General features: G+C 33.9%; 4 protein-coding genes across 4 annotated transcripts; all 4 read right to left on the bottom strand.

The window, feature by feature from the left end:
• Positions 1–1,286: 1,286 nt before the first annotated feature.
• On the bottom strand, positions 1,287–7,263 carry LOC110822673 (S-adenosyl-L-methionine-dependent methyltransferases superfamily protein). Its single transcript, XM_022052844.2, has 7 exons — positions 6,736–7,263; positions 5,634–6,048; positions 4,109–4,398; positions 3,132–3,509; positions 2,429–2,675; positions 2,096–2,234; positions 1,287–1,746 (listed from the first exon to the last, which is right to left on the bottom strand). Exons 1-7 carry the CDS (start codon positions 6,929–6,931, stop codon positions 1,588–1,590), a joined length of 1,824 nt encoding a protein of 607 aa, XP_021908536.1. The 5' UTR covers positions 6,932–7,263; the 3' UTR covers positions 1,287–1,587.
• Positions 7,264–7,808: 545 nt separating this feature from the next.
• LOC110822696 (pentatricopeptide repeat-containing protein At4g35130, chloroplastic-like) lies at positions 7,809–9,944 on the bottom strand. Its single transcript, XM_022052869.1, has one exon. It carries the CDS (start codon positions 9,942–9,944, stop codon positions 7,809–7,811), a length of 2,136 nt encoding a protein of 711 aa, XP_021908561.1.
• A 2,531-nt stretch (positions 9,945–12,475) lies between these two features.
• LOC110822885 (Calcium-binding EF-hand family protein) lies at positions 12,476–13,620 on the bottom strand. Its single transcript, XM_022053120.2, has one exon. The coding sequence runs from the start codon at positions 13,484–13,486 to the stop codon at positions 12,815–12,817; it is 672 nt and encodes a 223-aa protein (XP_021908812.1). The 5' UTR covers positions 13,487–13,620; the 3' UTR covers positions 12,476–12,814.
• Positions 13,621–17,170: 3,550 nt separating this feature from the next.
• Positions 17,171–22,876, bottom strand: SDP1 (Patatin-like phospholipase family protein). The gene is made up of 3 exons (XM_022052768.2): positions 20,134–22,876; positions 18,945–19,088; positions 17,171–18,696 (listed from the first exon to the last, which is right to left on the bottom strand). The coding sequence occupies exons 1-3, from the start codon at positions 21,550–21,552 to the stop codon at positions 17,695–17,697; spliced, it is 2,565 nt and encodes an 854-aa protein (XP_021908460.2). The 5' UTR covers positions 21,553–22,876; the 3' UTR covers positions 17,171–17,694.
• Between the last annotated feature and the right edge of the window lie 772 nt (positions 22,877–23,648).

Here is a 23,648-nt window from a genome sequence, read left to right on the forward strand (position 1 = left end):
ATTAGTTAATGCCGTTCCTTACCTCAAAAGAAAAACAAAAAATATATATATATATATATATAAGAGAAATTAAGAGTAATTAAAGTTAGAAAAAATAATGTATGAAAAGAAATATACTTGAATATTATTATTATTATTATATCTTTAATAAACATCCAATGAGAAATATATCAAATTGTTGGTATTATTATTGGTAATTTTCTTAATTATAAATAGCAAGTAATTATTAGAAATTGCACTTTGTTCACTGTCCAATTATGAGAGGAAGAGACAGATTTTCCCTTCACATATGGTGAGTAACAGTGCATATTGACTTCCTTGCACCATTGATAGTTCATAGTTTAACACATTTCGCCAAGTGTATGGTGTATATATATATATATATATATATATATATATATATATATGTGTACGTATACACACAACATCACCTCATATAATTTAGAAAAAGTAAAAAGAAAAAAAAAAACAGAAGAAAAGAAGTGAAGAATTAGGGAGATCCATATTATGAAGTAAATGGAGAGAGTTAACCAGAAGAAACTCTAAAAAGAAATGGTGGATCTGGTGTGGGTGCAATGGAATTAGTGAGAGGGAAGTGGGGGCAAGGCAGACAAGCGTGGGGTTGATTTGTCAAATCACTGAGAGTCATTGTTAAGTGGCCTTTCTTTTCACCATTCCAACATTGCATGGTCAATACTCCCTCAAAGTCAACCCCCACTATATATACATACACACGTACACACATACCCTATCTACGTGCATTTGTGTGTGTATATGCATATACGTACGTAGATATATGTTTGAAAGTTATACATCTCATTTGGGCCTTTAAAAGTGACAATTACTTTACACTTACATGGGCCAACTACTTCTACTAGCCTACTATACAGGACCATGGACAATGGCCGATTGACCATATATTGAGTCTGTTTGGATTGACCTAAAAACCATGACTTTCAGATCTTTGGTGTTGTATCCAAACACCTCTGATCTTTGCATTTCACTAAAACTAACTCTGCACTTCCAATAAGAAATACAATTCAAACAGCCTCTTCATCCATCCATACTGGAACCCATATACATGTTGTAATGTAAGAGCCATCATTGATAATCATAACAAAATCCATAGAGATAATCTGTCCCATGATTCATAACATATTTAAGTTCTTCTACTGCATTGAACTTTAACTCTTTTTAAGTTCTGGAAAGAATCCTACCGTATTCCGGAAGTCACACATTCATGCACGTGTACCAAAACATATACAAGTGTCAATTAACCCAGTTCAGAATGTCAATTTCTTTGTTCTCTAAAAAATCGGATTAAACAAAAATGGATAGCTGCTATAGAATCTGTTGAGAAATACAAGTGTCAGTTACTGTTAGCTACCAAAACATATACAGAGAAGATGATGATATCAAGCAATGAATGAAATTATAGATTTCATGAATACGCCAAAGATTTTCTTTACCATGAGGCCAGTAACCATATGGAGAAGCCAGGAGAAAACAGATGAGCAAAAATCACCGTGGTGGTATAAGCAGGATGTTAAAGATTCCATTGATAGAGTTCTGAAAGCTGGCAAACCCTTACACAATTGCCCAGAACTTCTTTCTACAAAGTAGCACAGGTTCCATCTTTTTCTCTTTATTTTCCAAGAAGTGTGATTCAACCTCCCACAGAAATTTCGGAGCAATGTCTCGAATTCTTGATGTAATGGACTCCTCATCCCTAATTATAATAAATCCCTACACATAGCATGCAGAAGAAAAAAAATTGACACTAGTCTGTAAAACCAACAAACCAAACATGATCATTTTAAAATTTAAGCAGATAACCAACTAATCCACGCAAAAAATTAAGATCTAAGGATCAAGCATGAAGTTTTAGGCTCATAGTCCTCAATAAACAGAATCTAGTTCCAGCATTCAGCTTCCTATCTTTATAAGCTAGCATTTATAAAGCCATGCTTGTTAAAGAAGCTGGCCTGGACACCACAATTACTAATGTACACCTTCAAATTTCAACAATGAGGGCATTTGACTTTGGTTCTTCAATATATGCAAAAATAAGAATTAACTTCAACAAAACATGTACCTGAGGTCGTACTATACGGTCCATCTCAAGCATTATATCCTCCAGCAAGCAACCTTCTCCACGGTTTCTGTAGTGAGAGAAGATATGGTTGGCGTGCAACAAATCGTATGTGCGGGGATATGTTGAAAATGGCTCACACCTGGGATTAGATAAAACCCTATTAACAGAAAATAACTAATAAACCAAGAAAACTTAACATTAATGGATAAACTAGTGTATTTATAGTTCTCTTGTCCTTGTAAAACATTAATGGATAAACTAGTGTATTTATAGTTCTCTTGTCCTTGTAAATCAGTAAGTGGAGAATTATGAACTAGGAATGAATTTTCTTACCAATCATGAAAAGCACCCAACAGTCCCCTGTCATATATACCAGGCAAGGTATTTTTCATGCTCACAGGCACTATATTCATCACCCAAACAGGAAATGACTTCAGAGCCAAAGCAAATCCACCACAAAAAGCATTCATGTCCAGGACATTTCGTACTTCAGTCTTGTTGACATTCATCAGCTTCCAGTAACGTCGAACCTGATCTTTCCAGAAGTTAGTGTCAGAATTAAATTCTTCTTTACTGATACCTGATTAAAAATATCAACAAGTTAACAGCCGAACAGAAAAAGGATACACTCATTTCATATATTTACACTGTCAACATGTTTTAAATTGTCAAGATGATACTGAAATAATAAGCAGCAACTACATGTGAAACAGCTTCCATCCACTCAGCTAACAGAAAACACACAAAAACATAATGATCTAAAATTAAATTGTTGACACAAGAAGTAACTAAACTTCTCAAGAGTGAATTTAAATAAACATAATCCTCATGTTCCCTCAATATTTCAGTAGAAATTTACAATTCTCTTGTCTAATATGAGTACTACGCATATGCTAGTAAATAATCTTAAATCTAAAAAGCAGAGGCTTAATACAACAAGCAAGGTTGAAGAATATAACTCAAGTTATGAAAAGAAACATGGAATAAAACAGAAAGAGAACTAATTCCTTAAAATTTTATTAAGGGGTAAGAAGACCTGTTTGGCTTAGCCTCTCTGGATATGCTGAAAGACGTTCTGGTTGAGGGGGGAGTTTCTGTTCTGCTGAATTTCTTATTTGTACACAGTTCCTCAGGGGTGTATTCCATGAAGGTTTAGATTCATCAACAGCATCACAAATATTTACAAGGTTCAGCTCCGCATTGTGCCGAAGGCATGACTCATCTTCCTCTTTAATCCAAATTGCTGTTTGGACCTTTCGAGCAATGAGTTTCCAACACATTGCTGTAGTCAGATTAACCAATTTATCCCAAATCATCGGAAATTCTTTATCTTTTCTATAAGCAGGTGGTGCTGAATAGACAAAGTATCCATTGGTTCGCAGAAGGCGATTCACCTCTTTCAGTAAAATCCCATCTATAGTAACAAGCATAGACATCCACATTAATTAACCCAACTCATGCTCTTCAACACACAAGTATAATTGATAAGAAAATGGCTATATATAACATAGAAACCAACCACAAATTTGCAATTAAATGCAGCTTCACTTCCAAGATATAAGATTCTTGTTTCTAAAAAAATAAAAAAAAACTAAAAGTAAGCTAGCAATCAGCAGGGAAACAATGCTGTGGTGTCTTGAGCAGCAGTTCCTAGTGAAAGTTAAAGACACTAGAAAATATTGTGGTAGGTATCTATCAAGTAGACGAATTCATTGATCCCCATGCCATTGTTAATCAAGAGAACAAGAAATATCCGAAGCCATATAAAACTTGAGATATTAACACATTTCTTTCACTATTTATTTCAGATATCTTGTTCTATTATGCTTCTTTCCTGGCACCGACACTTCCAATTTAATAGTTGCTTCTTTTGTATCAAGTCAAAAGCCAAGATATGTAAAATATAAGCTGTGTTTATGAAGTATATCTGACACTCCAGAAATTATTCGATAGTTTGAGTATACTAATTTGTAAAAAGAACTAAAAAACAAAAAGTTCAAAATGGAAGAATACCATTCTCATGCCAATCAACACGGCATCTTGAGCAATGAACCATCTCAAAAGAGTTTGCGGGATAGGGTAATTGTTTGGTAGCTATGGCAGAAATCATTGCACCAATTCCTCGCTCCAAAGCAAATTGAATCTGATTCTCATGACCATCTTTGGGAGCAAAAGACATTGTCTGAATATCCAAGGGAAGGAGATAAGCTGAGAAGCTGGCAACTCCACAACCAACATCCAGAATTTGCACTACTCCTGCTGACCTCAGGTCACCTCTTTCATTAGTTGTCATATTTCCTAACCTGAATTTGGGAAAAAAAGCAAGGCCAGAAAATTAGTAATGTAAGTATGACCAGCTTCCACTTAGCATCAATAAAAATCTCAATGAAGTTATTGGAATGTTACTATGTAGAAAGCCTATAAGTATTTGCTTAATGTATGCTATCATTAGAACCTGAATATCTAAATACAGAGAAATCCAATGTAAATGGCAAATATATTAACGCATTTTGAGCAAGTACCTAGAGAAAAAAAAATTCTCTATTCAATTTGTCATGAAGCACTACAAAGACACTATCTGGTGCTGTTATCGCAGCTAACACTGTCAACCATTATTCTCATGAGTGAAACAAAAAGAAAAGTAGCAAATGCAAGTCTCACAAGTGAGCAGAGAAAACTGGAGCATGAAGGGCAACCCCCTAAATACATGCAAACCACTATAAACGTGCTGATAATTGTTACAAATTCCAGCCAGTGGAAGGAAAATGTTGAAGTCATCTCAAATAACAAAATTAGTCACAATTCCCTCCATCTTTTTTCCTGCACATGCTGAAGAACCTACTGATTAAAAAGCACAGAGGACTCGTCTTATTCCCACCTCCGCCAATCATATTCCAGTTATTATGCTATAGTTACGAGAAAATATATTTTCTCCATTGTCATTGAGAACATTTTAGTTGAGTATCAGAGTAGCTGACTACTCATTTAGGCAGAGTTAATCCAAAACAAATAGGAAGCGAACCGAACCACAAGATATCCATGCTTCGTCAAGATAAAATGCATCAGGAAACTGTCTTCTGCACTTAAAAAATAATGATACAAAAGCATAGGCTTGAGAGGATAACTGTGTAGAAGCAAAGGTAAACTATTCTCAGTATTAACAGAAAATAAATGGGTACAAATGTTTTCCTAAAACCAACCAAATGCGCTAGCAAACATAATAATCTGCTTGTGTTTCTTGTATTTTCATGGAAGATTTCTCCAATTTGTTTCCTGAATCTCTTGCACCTAATTGCACTTTCTTAATGCTGTTTGAAGGCCCAGGTAGTTTCAGTTTTACGACATAGCTGAAGCTAATAAATTGTGTTGGAATGAAGCTTGTACTTTACATGAAACCAGCAGAGACTTAATTCCCATAAAGACAGAGATTGTCTGTTAAAGAGCTTGAAAAAATACAGCCATCACAAGTTCCATAGAAATACAGATGATATGCTATCAAAATAAACAAATGGTAGAAGATGAAGTCAACTACATATACCTCTGAATGTACTCAGCTGCCCCATGTTTGAAATGAGTGCCTCCACCCGGGAACCACCACAACTGACCTTTCTCGTGCACCCAATTTTGTCCACCCTTGACTTCAGCAAGATGTGTATGATTCACATTGCTTCGCCACACATAATCCCTGCTGGTTGGCCATCTTATTGGTATTTTATAATCTTCAGGTGGTGGTACCAAGCAAAACAAGCGCTGTTCAAGTGGAGGGCAATGCCTTTCAAGCTCTTCTCTTCTCGAAAGATCCAAACTTGGCAGCAATGTTTTCACGTAGTATATATCATGGCACGGGATATACTCATTGAACCTCAAGGGACACACATCCATTCCATTTTCTGGGATCACAAGTGGTGTTCTTCGATAAGTAAGAGCAACCTTGTTTGTGAATGCAGCCGAACCTAAAATTTGAGGAAGTTAAACCCCGCCAACATTCTTTTATTGCAAAAGCGTATAAGTTGGCATTCCCAAAGGCTAAAGAAAGTTATCATAATATTAAGGGAATTATGTTAAGCTATGACAATTAAAACTGCCCATTCTCTTAGGTCTAACGATTCATGTTAATGCCCTAACAGGACAAGAAGTATCCCAAGGGCACAACAGACTGAGAAATCAGTCATTTGGAAGCTGAATCTACATTCCTATTTAGATTACTTTCCCAATAAAATGTTCCTTAAAAACTTCTCCTTAGTTGAACAGAAAAAAGAGAAACTGTTCTGTTGAACGCAAAATAATTGATCCATGCTAAAATCCCAGAAACTAAGTCTTCCCCCGAAAAGAACAAAGTAACAAAGATCTTAACAGAATATGAAAAGATCCACTCATTCTATAAACCCAAAATTAAATTTTAATCGTTTAAAGAATTTGACCAAAATGGAGAATCTAGCAGAGCTCAAAACGTTCTCGGTTTAGAAGCACACTTGCGTTCCATATAAATAAATATAATAATTTATAAAACAAATTTTCAAATGGGCATTAGTCAATTAAATTCCATGAGCCAAACTACATTATCAAAAGACGAGAAGCACTCCATGCATGAACTTGAAAGTTGTAACTCGTATAATTTTCAAATATAAATGTAAACACACCTTGGGTTGAACTCGACGACGAAGGATTGGAAGATGGGGATGACGACGAGGACGAGGAGGCTTGAGAGACGTATATTGGGGCATTGTTGCCAAAGAGAGTACCGGCATAGAAGGATCCCACCATCAGCACCAGGGCCACCATTATCATCTGCCCTGTTCTCGAATCAAACGCAGACCTCAGTCCGTATCCGCCCATTTGTACTCTGTTCTTACGTTTCGATTTTCCACGTATTCTTCTCCGCTTCCCCTCTGTTTCTAGCTTCTTCCCCCAGGGTTTTTCGTAGATTTCTGGGAATAAGAAGGTAAGCCAACCATGTGAAGTAAGGAAGATCAAAGTTGAGTACAGCCGAACCGAGATTCAGTGTTTTTCCTTCAAACGAAACGGAACCTTGGTTGTCGTCTATATCACCGTCACCGTCACCGTCACCGTCATTTTTTTACAGTGGTTAATTTTGTGCTGGTGGGCTTTTTGACCCGGACATGTGAAGGTCTACGCCAGCCTGCCATTGGCTGGATCTTTCACTTCACTGATCTGTTTGTACAGAGGAAGAGGAGAGTAAAATTTGTGTAACAAAATATTTTCTGTGTACAAAATGTTTTAATTTTTCTTATTATTTTATGCATTTTCATTTTTTCCCCCCAAAAGCACATTAAGTAAAATAAAGAAAAAATTCCATTTCATATATTTTTGTTCTACTATAAGAATAAGCCGTGGAACAAAATTTAAATATTTTCTTTTAGAATAAAAATTAAACCACTAAAAATGATAAAATTTAATTAATATATATTTAGCGATAACAATTTAGTTGCTTTTATACATGCATAAATATAAAATATTACTATTTTTTATTGAAACTATTAAATAATATGATAAGTAGAATGTGAATAATCATTTATGCTAAATGGGTATATATAATTAATAATGAATGCCTTTTAGTATAATTTGTCCTTTAAGTATATATTTTAAAACCAATTAGCAGTCTCTTTTATTTTTTAAAAAATTAAATTATACTCAAATTAAATTAGTAGTGTTTAGGGAAGTGAAGATTTCCAGCCCGCGTTCTACGTCATTGCTAAAACGGTGTCGTCTCTTCTGCGCTCCATAGTTTACCTCCAGAGACAAAACCATGTATTCTTCCTTTCTGCTCAACACAGCTCCACCCTGGTTTCTTTTTTAGATACTTTGAGTTCATTCCTCTCCTGAGTTCTTCAACTTCAGCCCACTCTTGTCTGCTAGCTTTTACATTACTCAACAAAGTGTAGTACCCTACATTATCTGCTTCCAACTTCAATAACCTCTCACCTGCAAATTCCCCAACTCTTTTGTCCCCATACTCTCTGGATGCAGCAAGAAGTGCACCCCAAATCCCGCTGTCCGGATACGGGACCATTCTCATTATTATGGCTAAAGCCTCTTTGAGATTTCCAGAGCGACCCAATAGATCAACGAGACAAGTGTAGTGATCCAAAGCGGGTCGGATATTAAATTCCCATTTCATGGAATGGAATACTTCACAGCCTTCACTTACAAGGCCAGAGTGACTACAAGCTGATAGTAAACTCAAGGAGGTAATGCTATTTGGTTTGATTCCTTCATGCACCATTTGGTGAAAAACTTCAATGGCCTCCAAACCAAGTCCATGAGTACCATACCCTTCAATCATTGATGTCCAAGTTACCACATCTTTGGCCAAAATTCTACTGAAAAATTCTCTAGCAGTAGAAATGCTTCCACATCTTATGTACATGTTGAGAATAGAAGTTTCCAATTCCAAATTTGAATTGCTTTCTTGGAGTTCGTAAGATAAGTTCTTTACCAGGTAAGCATGTACTCCTTTGCCCAAATTGAGAGCACCCAGATTGGCATATGCATCAACAAGATTTCTCAAAATGTCAACTCCAGGTTGCAGGCCTGCATCTTGCAGTTTCCGAAACAAGGCAATTGCACGTCTGGAATAACCATTTTGAACAAAACTAGACATCATTGCATTGCAAGTTATGGCATTTCTGTTAGAGATGTCTCCGAATAATCGATCTGAACTTTCCATGTCACCAAGTTTAGCGTAAAAATCCAACAAAGAAGTTGCAAAAATATTGTCGAATAACCCAACTTTTACAGCGAAACAATGTAAATTTTTCCCTTCATTAAGATTCCCAGACTTCGCAAATGCTGATACAACCAACGTCAGTGTCTCAACCGTCAACAGTGCTTCACTCTGCATCTTCCTGAATCCAGCAACCACTTCTTCAATATCCATTATTGAGGAGTAAAAGCCTATGATAGTATTCCATGAAACTGTATCTCTTTGATCCATTTCACTGAAAAAAATTTCTTCTTCTTCAAAACTGTCAGCTCTGGCATATAATCTCAAAACTGAGTTTTGAACAACCCCATCACTCAGTAAACCATTCTTGATAACATAACTATGAATCTGCCTCCCTTCAGACAGCATCTCAGACAGGGAACATCCCTGCAGCAGAACAATAACAGTCACAAAATTAGCTTCAATGTCCACTCTCATTATTCTGAACAATCTAAACGCACAGCCAAAGCTCCCTTCACAAACATACCCCGAAATCATTGTCGTCCAAGAAACCAAATCTCTCTCAAGCATTTCATCAAACACCTTACGCGCAGAACTGACAAGCCCACATTTGCCATAAACCTCCATCATAGTATTGCAGAAATACAAATCCAGCCCGAAACCCATCTTGACAGCGACGCAATGAATCATTTTCCCACACTCAATAACATCACCACCGTCTCCGCCGAGCAGCGAAATCGCGCTGTTTATTATCGGGAACGTGAAACCGTCATGCACAACACCCAGCTCTCTCATCCTCCTGTACAATGAAAAAGCCTCAACCACACGACCGAAATCAACGTGGGTTCTAATGATCGAGTTCCATGCCTTTGTGTTATGTTCTTGTGGCGAGCTGAATACTGAAACAGCATTATTGAGGTCACCAGATTGGGTATACAGAGACGTAAACTTTGAAGAAACAGAGTTGGGTACGTGGTCAGACCCAGATGATACAGTCAAGGAAGCAGCGATTTGCTTCAGTGTTTTCAGGTGTTTGGAGTAATTTACAAGCGGAGGAAGATGGCTTTGGCGTTTCAGGTGATGGGCGCGAAGTAGAAGAAGAGAAAGTTTTGAGAAACGAGAAAAAACGAATCGGGGGAGGACATGAGAAGGATAAAATAGCATTGGAGTAACGGGAAAAACTGGAATCTTACCCTTTTTAAGTCAAAACTGCGGTAATTGCTATTGACACTCCAGGTTCTACTATTACCACTCCTAGTTCAATATTAAAATTTTCTTATAATTGAAAAAGAAGCAATTAACTATTTTATTTGTTAAAATGTTAATTTTAAGTCAGATATTTAAATTTGATGGTAACATTTTAGTGATATTTGAAACTTATTATAGCATTTATTTGATTTCTAAAAATCCAAAACTTTATAAATTGGAAATTTTCAAATAAATATGCATATAAACATTAATAAGTATTTAATAATAACAAGTATATCTTCTTTTATTTGAACAATATTATTATTGTAATTTTTGGGGTTTCTTTACTTGCTATGAATTTATAAAAACATTTATATTTATTTCCTAATATTTATTTATAATGCTTATATACATGTGTGTGTGTGTGTGTGTGTTTCTTTTGTAGGTTGGGCTAATGGGCCACATAAGGGGCTTATAATAGTAAGAGGTTTTTGTGTTTTACTAAATCCAAACTCTGTCTGTCCTTAAGTTTATTATATATTTTTTTATATATAAAAATAAATATTTTATAACTATTATTGTGCATCTTATTTTTTTGAATATTAATAATTTATATAGTTTACATAAAATAACAAAATACACACGTACATATAGATATATGCATTTAAAGATTTTAAAATTCCGTGATTTATAAATTTTAATGCTCTGTGTTTCTCAGAAAATATATTAAAAAAAAAAACAAATTGAGTCACAATTCAATTATCAAATTAATTATATTTATACAAATTAAAATTTTAAACAATAAATTGGGGAGGAAAAAAAAAAACCATAATTCATTAAATGTGATTCCCCAGGAACTACGGTGGTTTATTCGTAAATTCTAAAATATATTATTAGCTTTTTTTTTTTTTTCTTGGAATCTAATTAGTTTTTCGCTTCCACACTTTATATAATTAAATAATAGTTGTTATTTTTAGCATTTAGAAATGTGAAAAATGAAATAAAAATTTGTGGTCCGCCTCTCATGATTAAATTTTGTAAACAAAACGAAAGACATGTGCGGCATACTATATTAATTAAGACTTATAATATGTGTTTAATTTTTTTTTAATATAAATATATAATTTAATTATTCTATAAATATATATATCTATATAATTCAGAAATTTATTTGTTAAAAAATAGCATTCTAATTTCTTTAACATTTTTATTATGATTAAACAAACTTCAGAATTTCATTATTTGCGTGTCCAAACATTCCGCAAGATATACAAAAACCCAAAAATAAAAAAATACATTCCGTCAACTCCCCAGTAATCAGTAATCGCCAATGGGAAACAGTCTACTAATTAATTATTAATTATTAATTATAACTGTTGATTTCACGGTCGTATGATGTTGAAAAGCAAAGGAAATTTCCTGGAAAGTTTCACAGCCTGCAAAATCTCAGCCTTTAGACTTGACAGCCACCTTGGAAGAAACGTCCCTTTTACAATAGGAGTGGTTTTTTAATTCTTTTATTCTAATTAGATATTATGAATTTTAATATAAAGTTTATAGTAAAAAAAAAAAAATATAAGATGATAATTAAAAAAGAGGGATAGCGATAGCGATTTGTCCTCGGTGTGTTTGGTAACAAGTATAGTGCGTCTTCGTGACCAATCAGGCCCGCCCCTTGTTTACATCCAAAATCTCATTTAGGAAACTATCACGTTCCTTCCCTCTTACTTCACGCCAAACCGCCATTTCCCATGACTTTTCCTTCCTTGTTTTCAACAACTTAATTTCTTTTAATAGAATTTAAAGTAGAATGAATATTAATTCGACGACTCACAAATCTTAAGCATAAAATTAATAATTATATTTTAATTCACTCATTATTCACATCGCTAATCAATAACCCAAGTGGATGAGAACCAATAAAACCTTAAAATAAACCGATAATTGGTTTATGAGATTATTTATTTTTCAAATAGCTGGCTTGTCAGAAATTCAGAATATATTGATACGGGCTTTGTTTGTTACAACAAATGCCAAAATTCCAAAGACATTCCTGTGTTTACATTTTGATTATTTTATAATTTTTATATAAAAAGTAATTTAAAAGTTTATGTAGTTAATAAAATGGAACTCAAATTATTATTATTATAAATATTTAAAATAAAAGTATCTAAAAACAAAAATGATTCCTTAAAAATAAAAAATAAAAAAAGTGTTAACAAACAAAAGAAAAAAGAAGAGAAAACGAAACTTCATAATATACTACTGCTGTCGTGTGAGAATTTCTGTCTACATGACAAATTGGTTCATCCTGCCACGTGGATAAACACCCATGATGAGTCAGAAGTGGATTATTATTACTCAAAAACAGTAATTAGCTTCCACTGAAATGATATCAATCGTTTAATATTATCCCCATTACTATTTATTTCGTTAATTAAAAAACTTTATTTTATATAAATCTAAAACAATACTAAATTATTAATCACGTATTAAAAGAATAGATGTCGGGAAAACCCATTTCTCTTTATATATATACGGCAGATGAAAAGTCCATTTTATCCTTCGTAAAGGATAAATCCTGACCGTTGATATTCAATAATCCTCCCACTTGATTTGACCCCGTCTTTTTAGAATCCCCCGTTTCCTAATTTAAAAGCAAAATATATATATATATATATAAAACAAACAAACAAAGAAACAAACTAGATCCCAAATTATTGGAAAATTAGTTTTTTTTTTAAAAAAAAAAGAAAAAAAAAATATCAAACGATTTCCATTTTCTTATCATGTAGAGCGCTTCACATGATTATCATCACCACCGTCACCATCTCTGATTGTCATGATCATCTCTGCGGCTCCATCATACGTGAAAAGTCCTCGAAACACACAAATCCGTCATCGTTTTTATCTACAGCGGCTATCATGCGCCGGCAATCTTCTAACGTGCACCGGTCGTCGCCGATGGCTGAGAAAACCCTCAGGAGTTCCTCAGCCGAGATCAAGCCGTCGTGGTCCGTGTCGAAGTAATCGAAAGTGTCACGCAGCTCGGCGTCGCAAGCAAATTCGCTAGTCGAGCCGGCTACCAGGCTCATCAGCGCGTCTATGCTTATGGAGCCATCGCCATCCCCGTCAACCTCGCTAAGCATCAAGCTGACTTCCTCCCGGCTCGGCGGCTTGGTTCCGAGCCGGCTCAGGAGCGCCTCCAGCTCACCTCTCGAGATCATCCCATCATTATCCTTATCTATCATTTTAAACGCTTGAGCAAGCTCGAAGCAAATATAGGGTGAAATATCAGACCAGTCACCCGAAATTTCAGGCAAAACACTGGTGGGCGTCCCAGAACCCGGAGCACCGATTCCAGAACTGGGTTTGTGGATGGAAGATGAGGCATCTGAGGAAGAAGACGAGCCGAACGATGGCGGGTCGGATCTTGAAACATCGGATCGGTCCTTGGACCGAAAGAGGCGTTTGGGGCTGAACTTTAGATATTTAGGGTTCATCTTGACTAGCTTCATGGTTGGAGAAGAGGATAGAAGAGACGCAGAAGGGAAAAGAGATGGAAGAGATTAAACCAGAGGAGGAAGATTGTTGGGAAGGAGTGAGGAAGCTGGGGGGATTAAATGGAGTGAAAGCCATTGCAGCTTCCAGGAAGCTTCGTAGGTGCCAATATTTTCTCAGCACTATTTATATTTCTACAGCGAAGATAATTTTTTATTTTTTATTCAGGTGGGCTCCACTTTATTAAATATTTACACACATTTATTTATTAAAAATATATATATACATCTTGTTTGTATGGATATTAATTTAGATATATAAATTAATTTAATTAGTTCAAGAAAATTAGTGGAATTTATATATATATATATATATATAAAATAATTTTTCTTGGTGGAATATGCACACAACTTTGATACTCCACTTTGTCTGGTTGTGGTGTTTTGGAATTTTTATAAATTTATAATAATTAATTATAATCTTTTTTACTAATTTATAGATAATCGTAATTGACTGTTACTCTACATAAGTCAAAACTCAGGAAAGGGAGCTAAAAGGAATCCCAAAGCTACTCTTCTTTTTGAAATACTCAAATGGACTTTTAGAGTAGGATTAAAATTATATAATTATTATAAATAAATAAAAATACTTAGAAACTATTTTAATTACCCAATTATAGAAAAAATAATAATAATATAAACGAAAATACTAAATTTGATATTATTTTGATAATTAACTCTATTTTTATTCAATTAGTTATATAATTGAATGTGTATTAACTGATAAATTATAATTACTTTCCTCTGCTAATATCTTATATCAATTGATGGAAATTTTTAGCATCTTCATTTGCTAAAAATAAGATAATGTTACTTATTTAATATACAGTCCATGAAATAAATAATTATTTTGGTAAGTTAATTTAATCATGCAATCATTTATAGATTTTGTAGGTGTAACAAATGTATACAACATTTGAGTAATGAGATTTAGTTCTTCCTTTATTTGGCATTATTATACAATTAATAATAATAATTAAATCGTTAAATATTTTTACTAATTTATTATAATTGATTAATTAACATATTAATTAATTATATTTTAAAACATGAACAAAATTATTAATTGAATCTTGAAAAATATTCAAAAAATAAAAATAAAAATAATTTCGCCATCTAATCTCAACCACGAACTAGTATCGGGTGATAATTGAATTTAATTTATTTGACTGTGATGAATAATTATAATTCTCTTTGCACATGTTATAACGTTTGAAGTCATGTGAATTTTATGTTTAATTAACTTTCTCTCTTCTTCTCCGAATAAAATTATCATAAAACCATTGTATTTTATCAGTCTCTTTTCATTTCTAACCATGTTCATTGTATGCCTGAGTCAAATTAAACTATGGATTATAAATAAGTGCATGCATTAAAATAAAACTTTATAACAATTCAAATCATGTCATTTTTTTAATGATAATTCAAAAGTTGGGTTTAGTTTTTCTTAAATTATTTAACCAAATTTATTAATTATTAATTTTTTTCAAAATTTTATATATAATTAATATTTGAATCTTTAATTAAACACAATAACCAGAAATTCACTTTATTTATTAAATAAACAATTTCATTAATAAACATGGCCGACAGATTTGAAAAGCACACGGAAAGGAAACGGCACACTGAATACGCAAAAATACAGAAGAGCAAGTTGCCGGATTCACTTCACTCGTCGCTTCTAAAACTCTCCTAGTTTATTTCATGCTTTATTTTCTTGGGAAACAAACAGCCATTTATAAATATTATTATATAACAAGCAGTTGGACCGCTGTCCTCTTTTATTTTATTTTATTTAATTTATAAACTATGGTATGAATTATATAACTCGTTACAATAATTAGAGGACCTTTTTTTTTTTTTTTTTTCCATTTTCTGTTATTGTGTTGGTAAGCAAGACATTCAGAGATCATTCTACTGATTAATTATTTTATTCGGTACAAAAATATGGGTTATCAATATATTAATTTCACTTAAAATTTTGTAATTCGAAAATTTATATTGGTGTCGTCGTCTTCCTCAAACACGTCTCCTTAACCAAACATCACGTATATATATATATATATATATTAACTATAATAAAATACTTACTTTATTTTAATTGAAACATAAAAAATAAAACAAGTGTTTGAAAATTGATTTATAAATGAAAATTCAAGTGGGTTGCCACATTTCCATGTTATATGTCTTGGTGGGGGTGTGTGTGTGTGGATTAATGGGTTAGGTCACTACGGCTGGCTAACCCACATTAACTCACCCTGTCGAGAGCCTCAATTTTTGAAGGAATTTAAGTTGGCATTTTTTTAATACGAGAAAATAAAAAATTAATTAATTTTTTTAATATTATAATTATATTAATTATAAAAATTTAATTATTACAAAATATTTATTTTATTTTTAAATATTATCATTAATAACATATTAATGAGTTAGATTTTATGTTATAGTAAAATAAATATTATGGGTGATTATTATTTGTATTTAAGTAACATATATATAAATATATTTAAGTAATTAATAAATAAATTATAAATGAATTTAAAGACAAAACTTATAAATACTTTTCATATGGAGAACAGTATTAGTACTAAATAAAATACAAAGCTTCATTTGACATAAAGTTTCATGCTTTCTTCTGCATCATTACATTTATTTTTTTTGGTCGGCTTGACAAATAAGCAACCAAAAGAATACACAAAACACCCTCACACCTACTAAGTTCCAAATGAATCTTGAATCTACCCGTGAACTTTTTTAAGACTGCCCACGTGCCTTATCTTTTGGCCACACTTTCCAAATAGTAACTAATACGGATAAATATATAGCGATTAATATTATAGTGTTCTGATTAAAAAATACTGAGTTTAAATCTCACTAGATATGTAGAATTCGTCGTTTTATACATAAATTATGAATTAATAATGATTAATTTATAATATTTGATTCAGTAGAATCGAAAATTTAACTCATTATTGTGCTGGTAGAACTGTAGTGATTAAGTTAAATTGAGTATCAACAAATTTATTATGTTTAACAAAAAACCCAAACATTTGTATACACATTTTTATTGTCAATTGTAGCTTAGGACTTCAATTTTTTAATCTCATTTAAAAGTTTGTGTAAAATTAAAAGAAAAAAAAAAATTTAAAATTCTGTTGAAATTTATAAAATTTAAAGTACTAATTTTTATTTATTTATTTAAAAATTGTTTATTAAAATTTTAATTAAATTAATTAATTATTTTAAAATTTAGAACACAGACCAAGTATCTACATAAGACAATTTAATTTTGTTCTTAGTCTATTATTAATTATAATAATAATGTTGGTTGACAAATTTGTGCGTGTGAAAATTGAATTTGGTTAGTTTGATTTTATTGCTGGAAAGCTTGGGCCAGAAGAAGCAATAATGTAATGGGTAATCCACTCGTCTAAAATTCCTTCCACATGAGGGTGAGTTTAATTTACTCCTACTCCGTATTTTAAGCCATAATTTGCTACCAATTTTCAATTTTTTTTTTTAAAATTATTTCTTATTTTACAGAATGTGTATTAACAAACACACACATATATAGATATACGCGTAAATCACCCATGAAACACATCAAACATATATATGTATATAAGCATAGAGAGAGAGAGGTGTAAAATATGGCACCTTCATTTTTCTATAACATGTGAGTGTGTAAACCAATTATGAATTTTTTTGTCTTAAAAAAATTAAAAAACAACAAGATTGCTACATAACAAAACACTTTTTAACTATGCTCTGCTGTTAGGCAGACAGCTATGGTGATTCCTATCTTCATGGAAGATCTGATTACTCTACATACAGTCAACCCACTCCCGTGACAAAATCAAACCACTTCCCCACCAAATCTCCATATATCTATCCAAGCCTTGGTGGTTGGGAAACAACTTGAACTTTGAAGTTTGAATCTCAATTGAACTTTCGTGGAAAATGAAAAAACACCAAGACAAATTTCCTGGCAAAAGTAAATTCTGCACTAGAGATTTTCATGACTCTGAAAATTCTGATGAATTCCCACATCATCAGTGGCCATTGCTAAATGATTTCAGAAGGACAGCAGTATCAGAATCAATTCCGGGGGACTGTTCAGCAGGCAAAGCTTACTGAGACAATCAATGGTGGCCCAAGACTCAAAATCAATGATCAGCAGAACTCTGTACATTACCATCGTGTTGGCTGGAAGTGTAAGTATCCGTGGAGTCAACAACATCATTAGCAGGGATTCTATTTGGGGAATTTGATGCAGCCATCTCGTCATCTCCGTCTTCCGAAGCTGAACTTGCATCCATCTCCTTTTCAGGAGAATCAAGTTGTACGCATTCGGGTACCTCACTATTGAAATTCTCGAAATCCTGATTCCTATTTGAGAGTGTCAAGTCTTCTAGCTTAACAACATTAAGAACAAACCCGTTATGGATCCTTTCCGGCTGCAGAAGATCGCCTTCGGTGACTGTAATGCTAGAGCCATTAACTGGCGTTCTAATGCCATGGTCCCTCAAATCAAATTCATTTTCTGAACCTCTATCTGGTGTTGTAATTCTTGAGCTCTGATTATATGGATCCCTGCTGCTCCCCATTGGAATCCCAGGAGAGATTGGATGAGTGATTAAACCATTTGCTAATTCAGGATCAACATCCAGGTTTTTGACAAACTCTATGAACAGATTTGCAGAAGTTGTCCTCATCAGGGGCCCACCAGATCGTGTCCAAGTATTCAAATCTACACTTTCAGATTCACTGTCACTCCCATCATGTGCATTTCGCTGGCTACGTAAATTCCTACCAATGGGTGCCCCTGACGATGAGCCAACTCCCTGATGAAAAGTAGGAGCAGTGTCTGTAAGGAGAAGTTCTTCGAGGGAGCTGGTTGAATTCTCTCGTGCAATGCAGTTCCACGAAGGAATTCTTCTCGAAGCACTGAACTTGCTTGGCCCATGAGATGAGGCGGCAGCTGCTGCCCTCTCGGCACTTCTTTTTAGTCTACGCATGTGATTGAGAATTGCAACACACTCATCAAGAGCAAGCTCAATCCCACAGTTTGCTTTTATGGCCGAAAGCTTCTCCCAAGTGCACCTCCTCCCTTGATTGGCAGCTTTCTGAAGCTCCCCATGTGTTGGGTTTTGTATGATTTTCGAGTACTGCAAGAGAAAGAATTGCCATCATAGGTTAAATGTGTAAATTAAATTCAATTAACCCACATGACAGAGCATGAAGAAACACAACCTATCACAAGTTATTCTAATAACTTCTATGCAACTAATCATGGGAAAACCTATTAAGTCTTCCACAAATTTTAACAGTATCAAAAAATGAAAGGAATCATGGTTAAAATGAATGATCAACTAAACCTAAAAAAAGCCAATGGTTAAAATCTGTTTTCCAGTACCTGTGCAAGAGTGGCAGGCATAACCACGGTCACATCACCTTCCCAATCTTGGGCAAAAAGCTTGGCGAGTCCCCCGAGTGGGAAGCCAAGTTCCAGTATTTGATTGCATCTATGTTTAACCTCCATCTCAGTAAGTTGAGCAAGCTACCAAAGTAGAATAAAAAGGTTATTACACTCTACTTGAGAAAAGGAAACGAAAAGCAAATGTGTCACAAGGAAATAAAGGATTGGCTAATTGAGAAAACAAAAAAACAAACATTTGCACTTAAAATTAACCTACATTTTTCATAAGAATCTAGACTCAATTTGCTGAAAATAACAAGAAAGACCTTCAAAAGAAATCACTTTTCTGTTCATGGTGTCTAGTAGCAGAATAATATAGTTTATAGCAGAAGTAATTCTATGCAGTGATTGTTCATGATTTCTAATAGTACATGTCACCTTTTTCTTTAACTTGTCTAATTATACAAAGTAATCATCACTTCACAATTCTCGGGCCTTTCGAGGTCTAAATTCTTTTCAAAACCCTTGCCCACTTTGGTGCAAATCATGTGTCTCTTCCAAGAAGATATTGCTTCTTCATTACAATAATCAATTTACTTGTGGACAGCAAGATTCTGAGAGTAAATTATTGAATGCTTTGATAATTCCAAAGTTTCTATTCCTCCTAAAAACCTAATTCTGACTAGCTAGCAACTCGGTGAGGATCTTGGACTTGTCTAAGGATCCTGTACAAGATGAAGACATCACTGATCTTTTCTTTCATAACTTTTACTTGCAAAGGGCAATTTAATGATTCGCAGCCAACATATTTCCATCAAATTCTGTGATTTAGGATGTGATGTACTGGTACAATATATTTTCAGTTTTTCAGTTTTACAAGCATAACCAGAAAAAAATAGCACAGAGGACCCAGGTTTAGATTGAATGTACAAAGACATAAACCGATCATTTCTAACCACTGTAAGAAAACAAAACAAGCCTTCAAATCAGCTCATAATGCTTAAAAAAGCATATGAAAAAAACAAATTAACCTCCAGGAACATTAAATCCAGCTATCAACACCATATATTTAATTATTAAAAACACATACTTTGTGCAAAAAATATAGAGATATCATTGTTGAAAAACAACAAATAGGGTAATGCATAGAATTTCAGAGGAGAAGACTAGAATTATATGACCATACCTTGGCAGCAAATCTACCTCCATGAGCTCTCACAAAGTCCTTCAGCCGCAGTAAAGGTGAGATATGTGGGTTTGCCTGACTTACAATGAAATGATTGACATTGAAAAGTTCCTTCAACTGCATCATAGGTAAGTCGATCTCCAAGCTACCATCTCTCCATCGACGCACAGATGTGCCTGAACCCTTCTCAGGATCCAAATGGAAGGGTGGGTGGTAAGGAACAATCTCTCCACTTCTATCTTTTGCCATTAGTTCCTGGGCTTCAAACAGACCAGGAAAGGCACAGGAAGCAGTGACAGCACTCCATATAACAACATGAGGTGAAGTTAAGTAGTTCAGGCATCTAGGTGGTTCATGCTTCCTCGGGGAGCAGACAGTTATCCCAAGAATTCGACCTGTCATGTCATACGCTTCTTGAAATGTAAGATTACTAGTGAGATTCCTCAGCATCCATTGCAATTGTCTTATCTCGTGAAGAGCCCCCTGTGTCATAACCCTCCTTACCACTGTAAAGATTCCACCTAACTGGTCGAAAAACTGCAATGAGTGCCAAGAATCCTCAAAGAAGCTCTGCAGCTCTGGCCATGACCTGGTGGCAACAACGGCACACATGATAGATCCTACACTAGAACCGGCAATTATCCTGGGCAGAAGCTTGTGCTCTACAAGAGTTTTGACTACACCAACATGAAAAGCCCCAAGTGAAGCACCCCCACTCAAAAGCAATGCAGTCCTTCCAAATGCATGCCTTGTTTCATGCATGAAAGAAAGCTTTTCTTCTAATGACAGCTCATCTGAGTCCGAATCGCATACCATCCTCAACTGAGTGGAGACCTCATCAATGTACTCCTTAATGAGCCTTGGCACTTGAAGCCTACCCTTGTGAAGCTCAGGGTTGCACATATTACCAAGATTTCTTATAAGATCAGCTCTCATACAAAAAATTATATCTCTAAGAGATCCCTCTTGGCGACGGTGTCGGAGCTCTTCAACCTTATTCCTTACAAGTTCTTCGTCATAAAGATTACAATCATTCATCCTCAGTGTCTCTTTATCAAGCATCTTCGCAGCATGGGCCCATTCCTCATATGTCAATGCAGTTCTCATCATATTCCTCCAAAACTTCCTCCGGTAAGCCATTTCAGCTCGCAACTTCACATTAGTGTATCTTTTCAATATAAATGCAATGACTGTCACCATTGCCAGTATCCCTTGTGGATTTCGGGGATGCAGCCATGATATAAATGGTGCCAGAATATCCTTAAATCTAAAGATGATACTCACCAAGATATGAATGACTTGATGCCTCAAATGTGAAATTGACTTGCAGAATAAGATTCTAAAAGCAATTGTCCTGCCAACTATACTTGTAGGTCCTATTGAAAATGGATCAACACTGGCCTCATTACTTATATCCATATTTGTTTGAAACAAAAGGGGTATGTCTTTAGATGGTTTCTATCCTCGGTTCTTGGATCACACACTGAAAGACAGAAAGCTAAGAAAAAGAAAAATTCACCAGATGGGTATGTTGGTCTAGCCAAACCCTTTTTTGTAAGAGCAATACAAAGCCTAAAACAACGTCAATATTTACAAGAAAAAGAGATATACTCCGCAGGTTCTACTTTGAGGTATAATGGGAAATAGAGTAACAGACGAGTGATTAAATGAGTTTCCCAATACACTGAATGTTGCTCAAACAAATATACGAAAACAATCAGACTTCTGTATAACTATAACCTATAAGCTCGATCTTTGAGCTCTTTTTTTTGTTCTCAACAAACTAATCTTTCAGCTTTTTGGTGCTTTGAATCTTAATCTATAAAAACTAAAAGAAGAAACAGAGGAATTATAATTCCATCACACGAGAAAATCAATCCTAGTATTGACTTTCATCACATCACAAAATATCGACTGAAATTAATAGAGGATTTCAGCCTCTTTTTCCTGATCTTGATTCCCCCAAGTCGATGGAATATCTCCTTGACAAACCAAATATTTACCACCCTGAACTCCGACACCCACAAATTTCCTCACTCGATCATATGAACCAAGACAAAGAAAATCTGAACCATACAAAGAAAACCCTGATTCCCAATTTAATAATGAAATTAGAGTCTTTTTTCCAAGTGAGAATCAATAACCAAAAAAGATCAACCGTAAAAAACCAAGAAAACCCAGAAGAAGCAGAATCCCCCGAAAAGAAGCCAAAAATTTCACACTCGAACTTTACATAACAACCGAATCAAATCAAGATTCCCAAGTATCGGAGAAGAAAGAAACCCAAAAAAACCCAGACCCAAGCTACCTTAAACAGACGCAGAGATGGAAAGAAAAACAACCCCAGCTCACGACCTTAAGAAGACAATAAAAGAAACCCCCAGATCAATATGGGCAAAGAAATGAATGAAGTCTACGAAAACATGGAAATAACAGAAAACAGAATTAATTTAAGGGTAGCATTGGGATCTGGGAAGGGATAGAGATACCGATATGGTGACGCGGAATTGAATCGGCAGATAATCGAGAAGATCTTGGATTGGATAGGGTATGGAATAATATAATGTGTATATATATAATAATAAATGGATTGGATAAGGAACCGATCAACGAGCTTTCTTTGGAAGGAGACAAAACTGCTAATTTTCAGAACTTAGAAGTTTCTATTTATAGCAGAAGATAGGAACACGGAGACCCCTGTACACTTAATTTTTTTTTTTAACTCGAAATTTTTATTTATAAAAAAGAAGAAAGATTAAATAGAAAGAAGAAGAGTTGCGTTTATGAATTTATATCATCATTTGAATTGGTTTATCTTGCTTGCAAGCTAAAAACTACTGTTCCTGTTAATTGCTTCACCAACTTCTTGAAGGAATGTTGTTTCGAGACGACATCGTGAAGGAGGTTTGGATTATTTTAAGAATATTTTAATTAATTTATGTTTTGAATTAGATAACAAACTAAAAAGTTTATTTTGTTAAACTTGTTAATGAAAATAAAAGAAATTTTGGTTTTAGAAGCTTTTTTTTGACAAATAAAATGTCACTTTGAATTTTTATCTCATTATAATTTATATTTTATTAAAATTAAATTAATTAATTTATTATAGTTTTATTAATTTATTAATGAATTAAAATTTTAAATTTATTAAATTAAATATTATAATTTATAGCATATAATATACTAACAAAATGAATACTTCAAATCTTATTTAACATTTAAATAAGTTGAAAAATTATTAATTATTAAACTACTATATCGGTGGCTGTCAAAGTTTTAACTTGTTATTGACTAAACCCTCTTGATAAGATAGAAAAATTAGATTAAAAAATGAGCTTGTGTATACTCTTAAATATATATATATATATATATATTCATCTGGAGTTTGGGCTCAATACAAACTAAAAGGGCCTAAAGGAAACAAGGTAGCTTGGGTCTGGGTTTTTTTGGGTTTCTTTCTCCGATGCTCGGGAATCTCGATTTGATTCGGTTGTTATGTAAAGTTCGAGGGTGAA

This window comes from Carica papaya, chromosome 8 (genome assembly GCF_054855325.1).
Source record: "Carica papaya isolate Zhongbai chromosome 8, ASM5485532v1, whole genome shotgun sequence".
Classification (NCBI taxonomy): domain Eukaryota; kingdom Viridiplantae; phylum Streptophyta; class Magnoliopsida; order Brassicales; family Caricaceae; genus Carica; species Carica papaya.

What these genes read in the sequence shown, in the direction of transcription:
- LOC110822885 (XM_022053120.2), bottom strand. Translation starts at nt 13,486, where the DNA reads ATGAAGCTAGTCAAGATGAACCCTAAATATCTAAAGTTCAGCCCCAAA.
- SDP1 (XM_022052768.2), bottom strand. Translation starts at nt 21,552, where the DNA reads ATGGATATAAGTAATGAGGCCAGTGTTGATCCATTTTCAATAGGACCT. An exon ending in GAGGTAGATTTGCTGCCAAG is followed by an intron (nt 19,089 to 20,133) that starts GTATGGTCATAT and finishes CTACTTTGGTAG; the next exon opens with CTTGCTCAACTTACTGAGAT. An exon ending in TGCCTGCCACTCTTGCACAG is followed by an intron (nt 18,697 to 18,944) that starts GTACTGGAAAAC and finishes TTTCTCTTGCAG; the next exon opens with TACTCGAAAATCATACAAAA.
- LOC110822673 (XM_022052844.2), bottom strand. Translation starts at nt 6,931, where the DNA reads ATGGGCGGATACGGACTGAGGTCTGCGTTTGATTCGAGAACAGGGCAG. An exon ending in GCAGCTGAGTACATTCAGAG is followed by an intron (nt 4,399 to 5,633) that starts GTATATGTAGTT and finishes TCCCAAATTCAG; the next exon opens with GTTAGGAAATATGACAACTA. An exon ending in TGTTGATTGGCATGAGAATG is followed by an intron (nt 3,510 to 4,108) that starts GTATTCTTCCAT and finishes TTGTTACTATAG; the next exon opens with ATGGGATTTTACTGAAAGAG.
- LOC110822696 (XM_022052869.1), bottom strand. Translation starts at nt 9,944, where the DNA reads ATGCTATTTTATCCTTCTCATGTCCTCCCCCGATTCGTTTTTTCTCGT.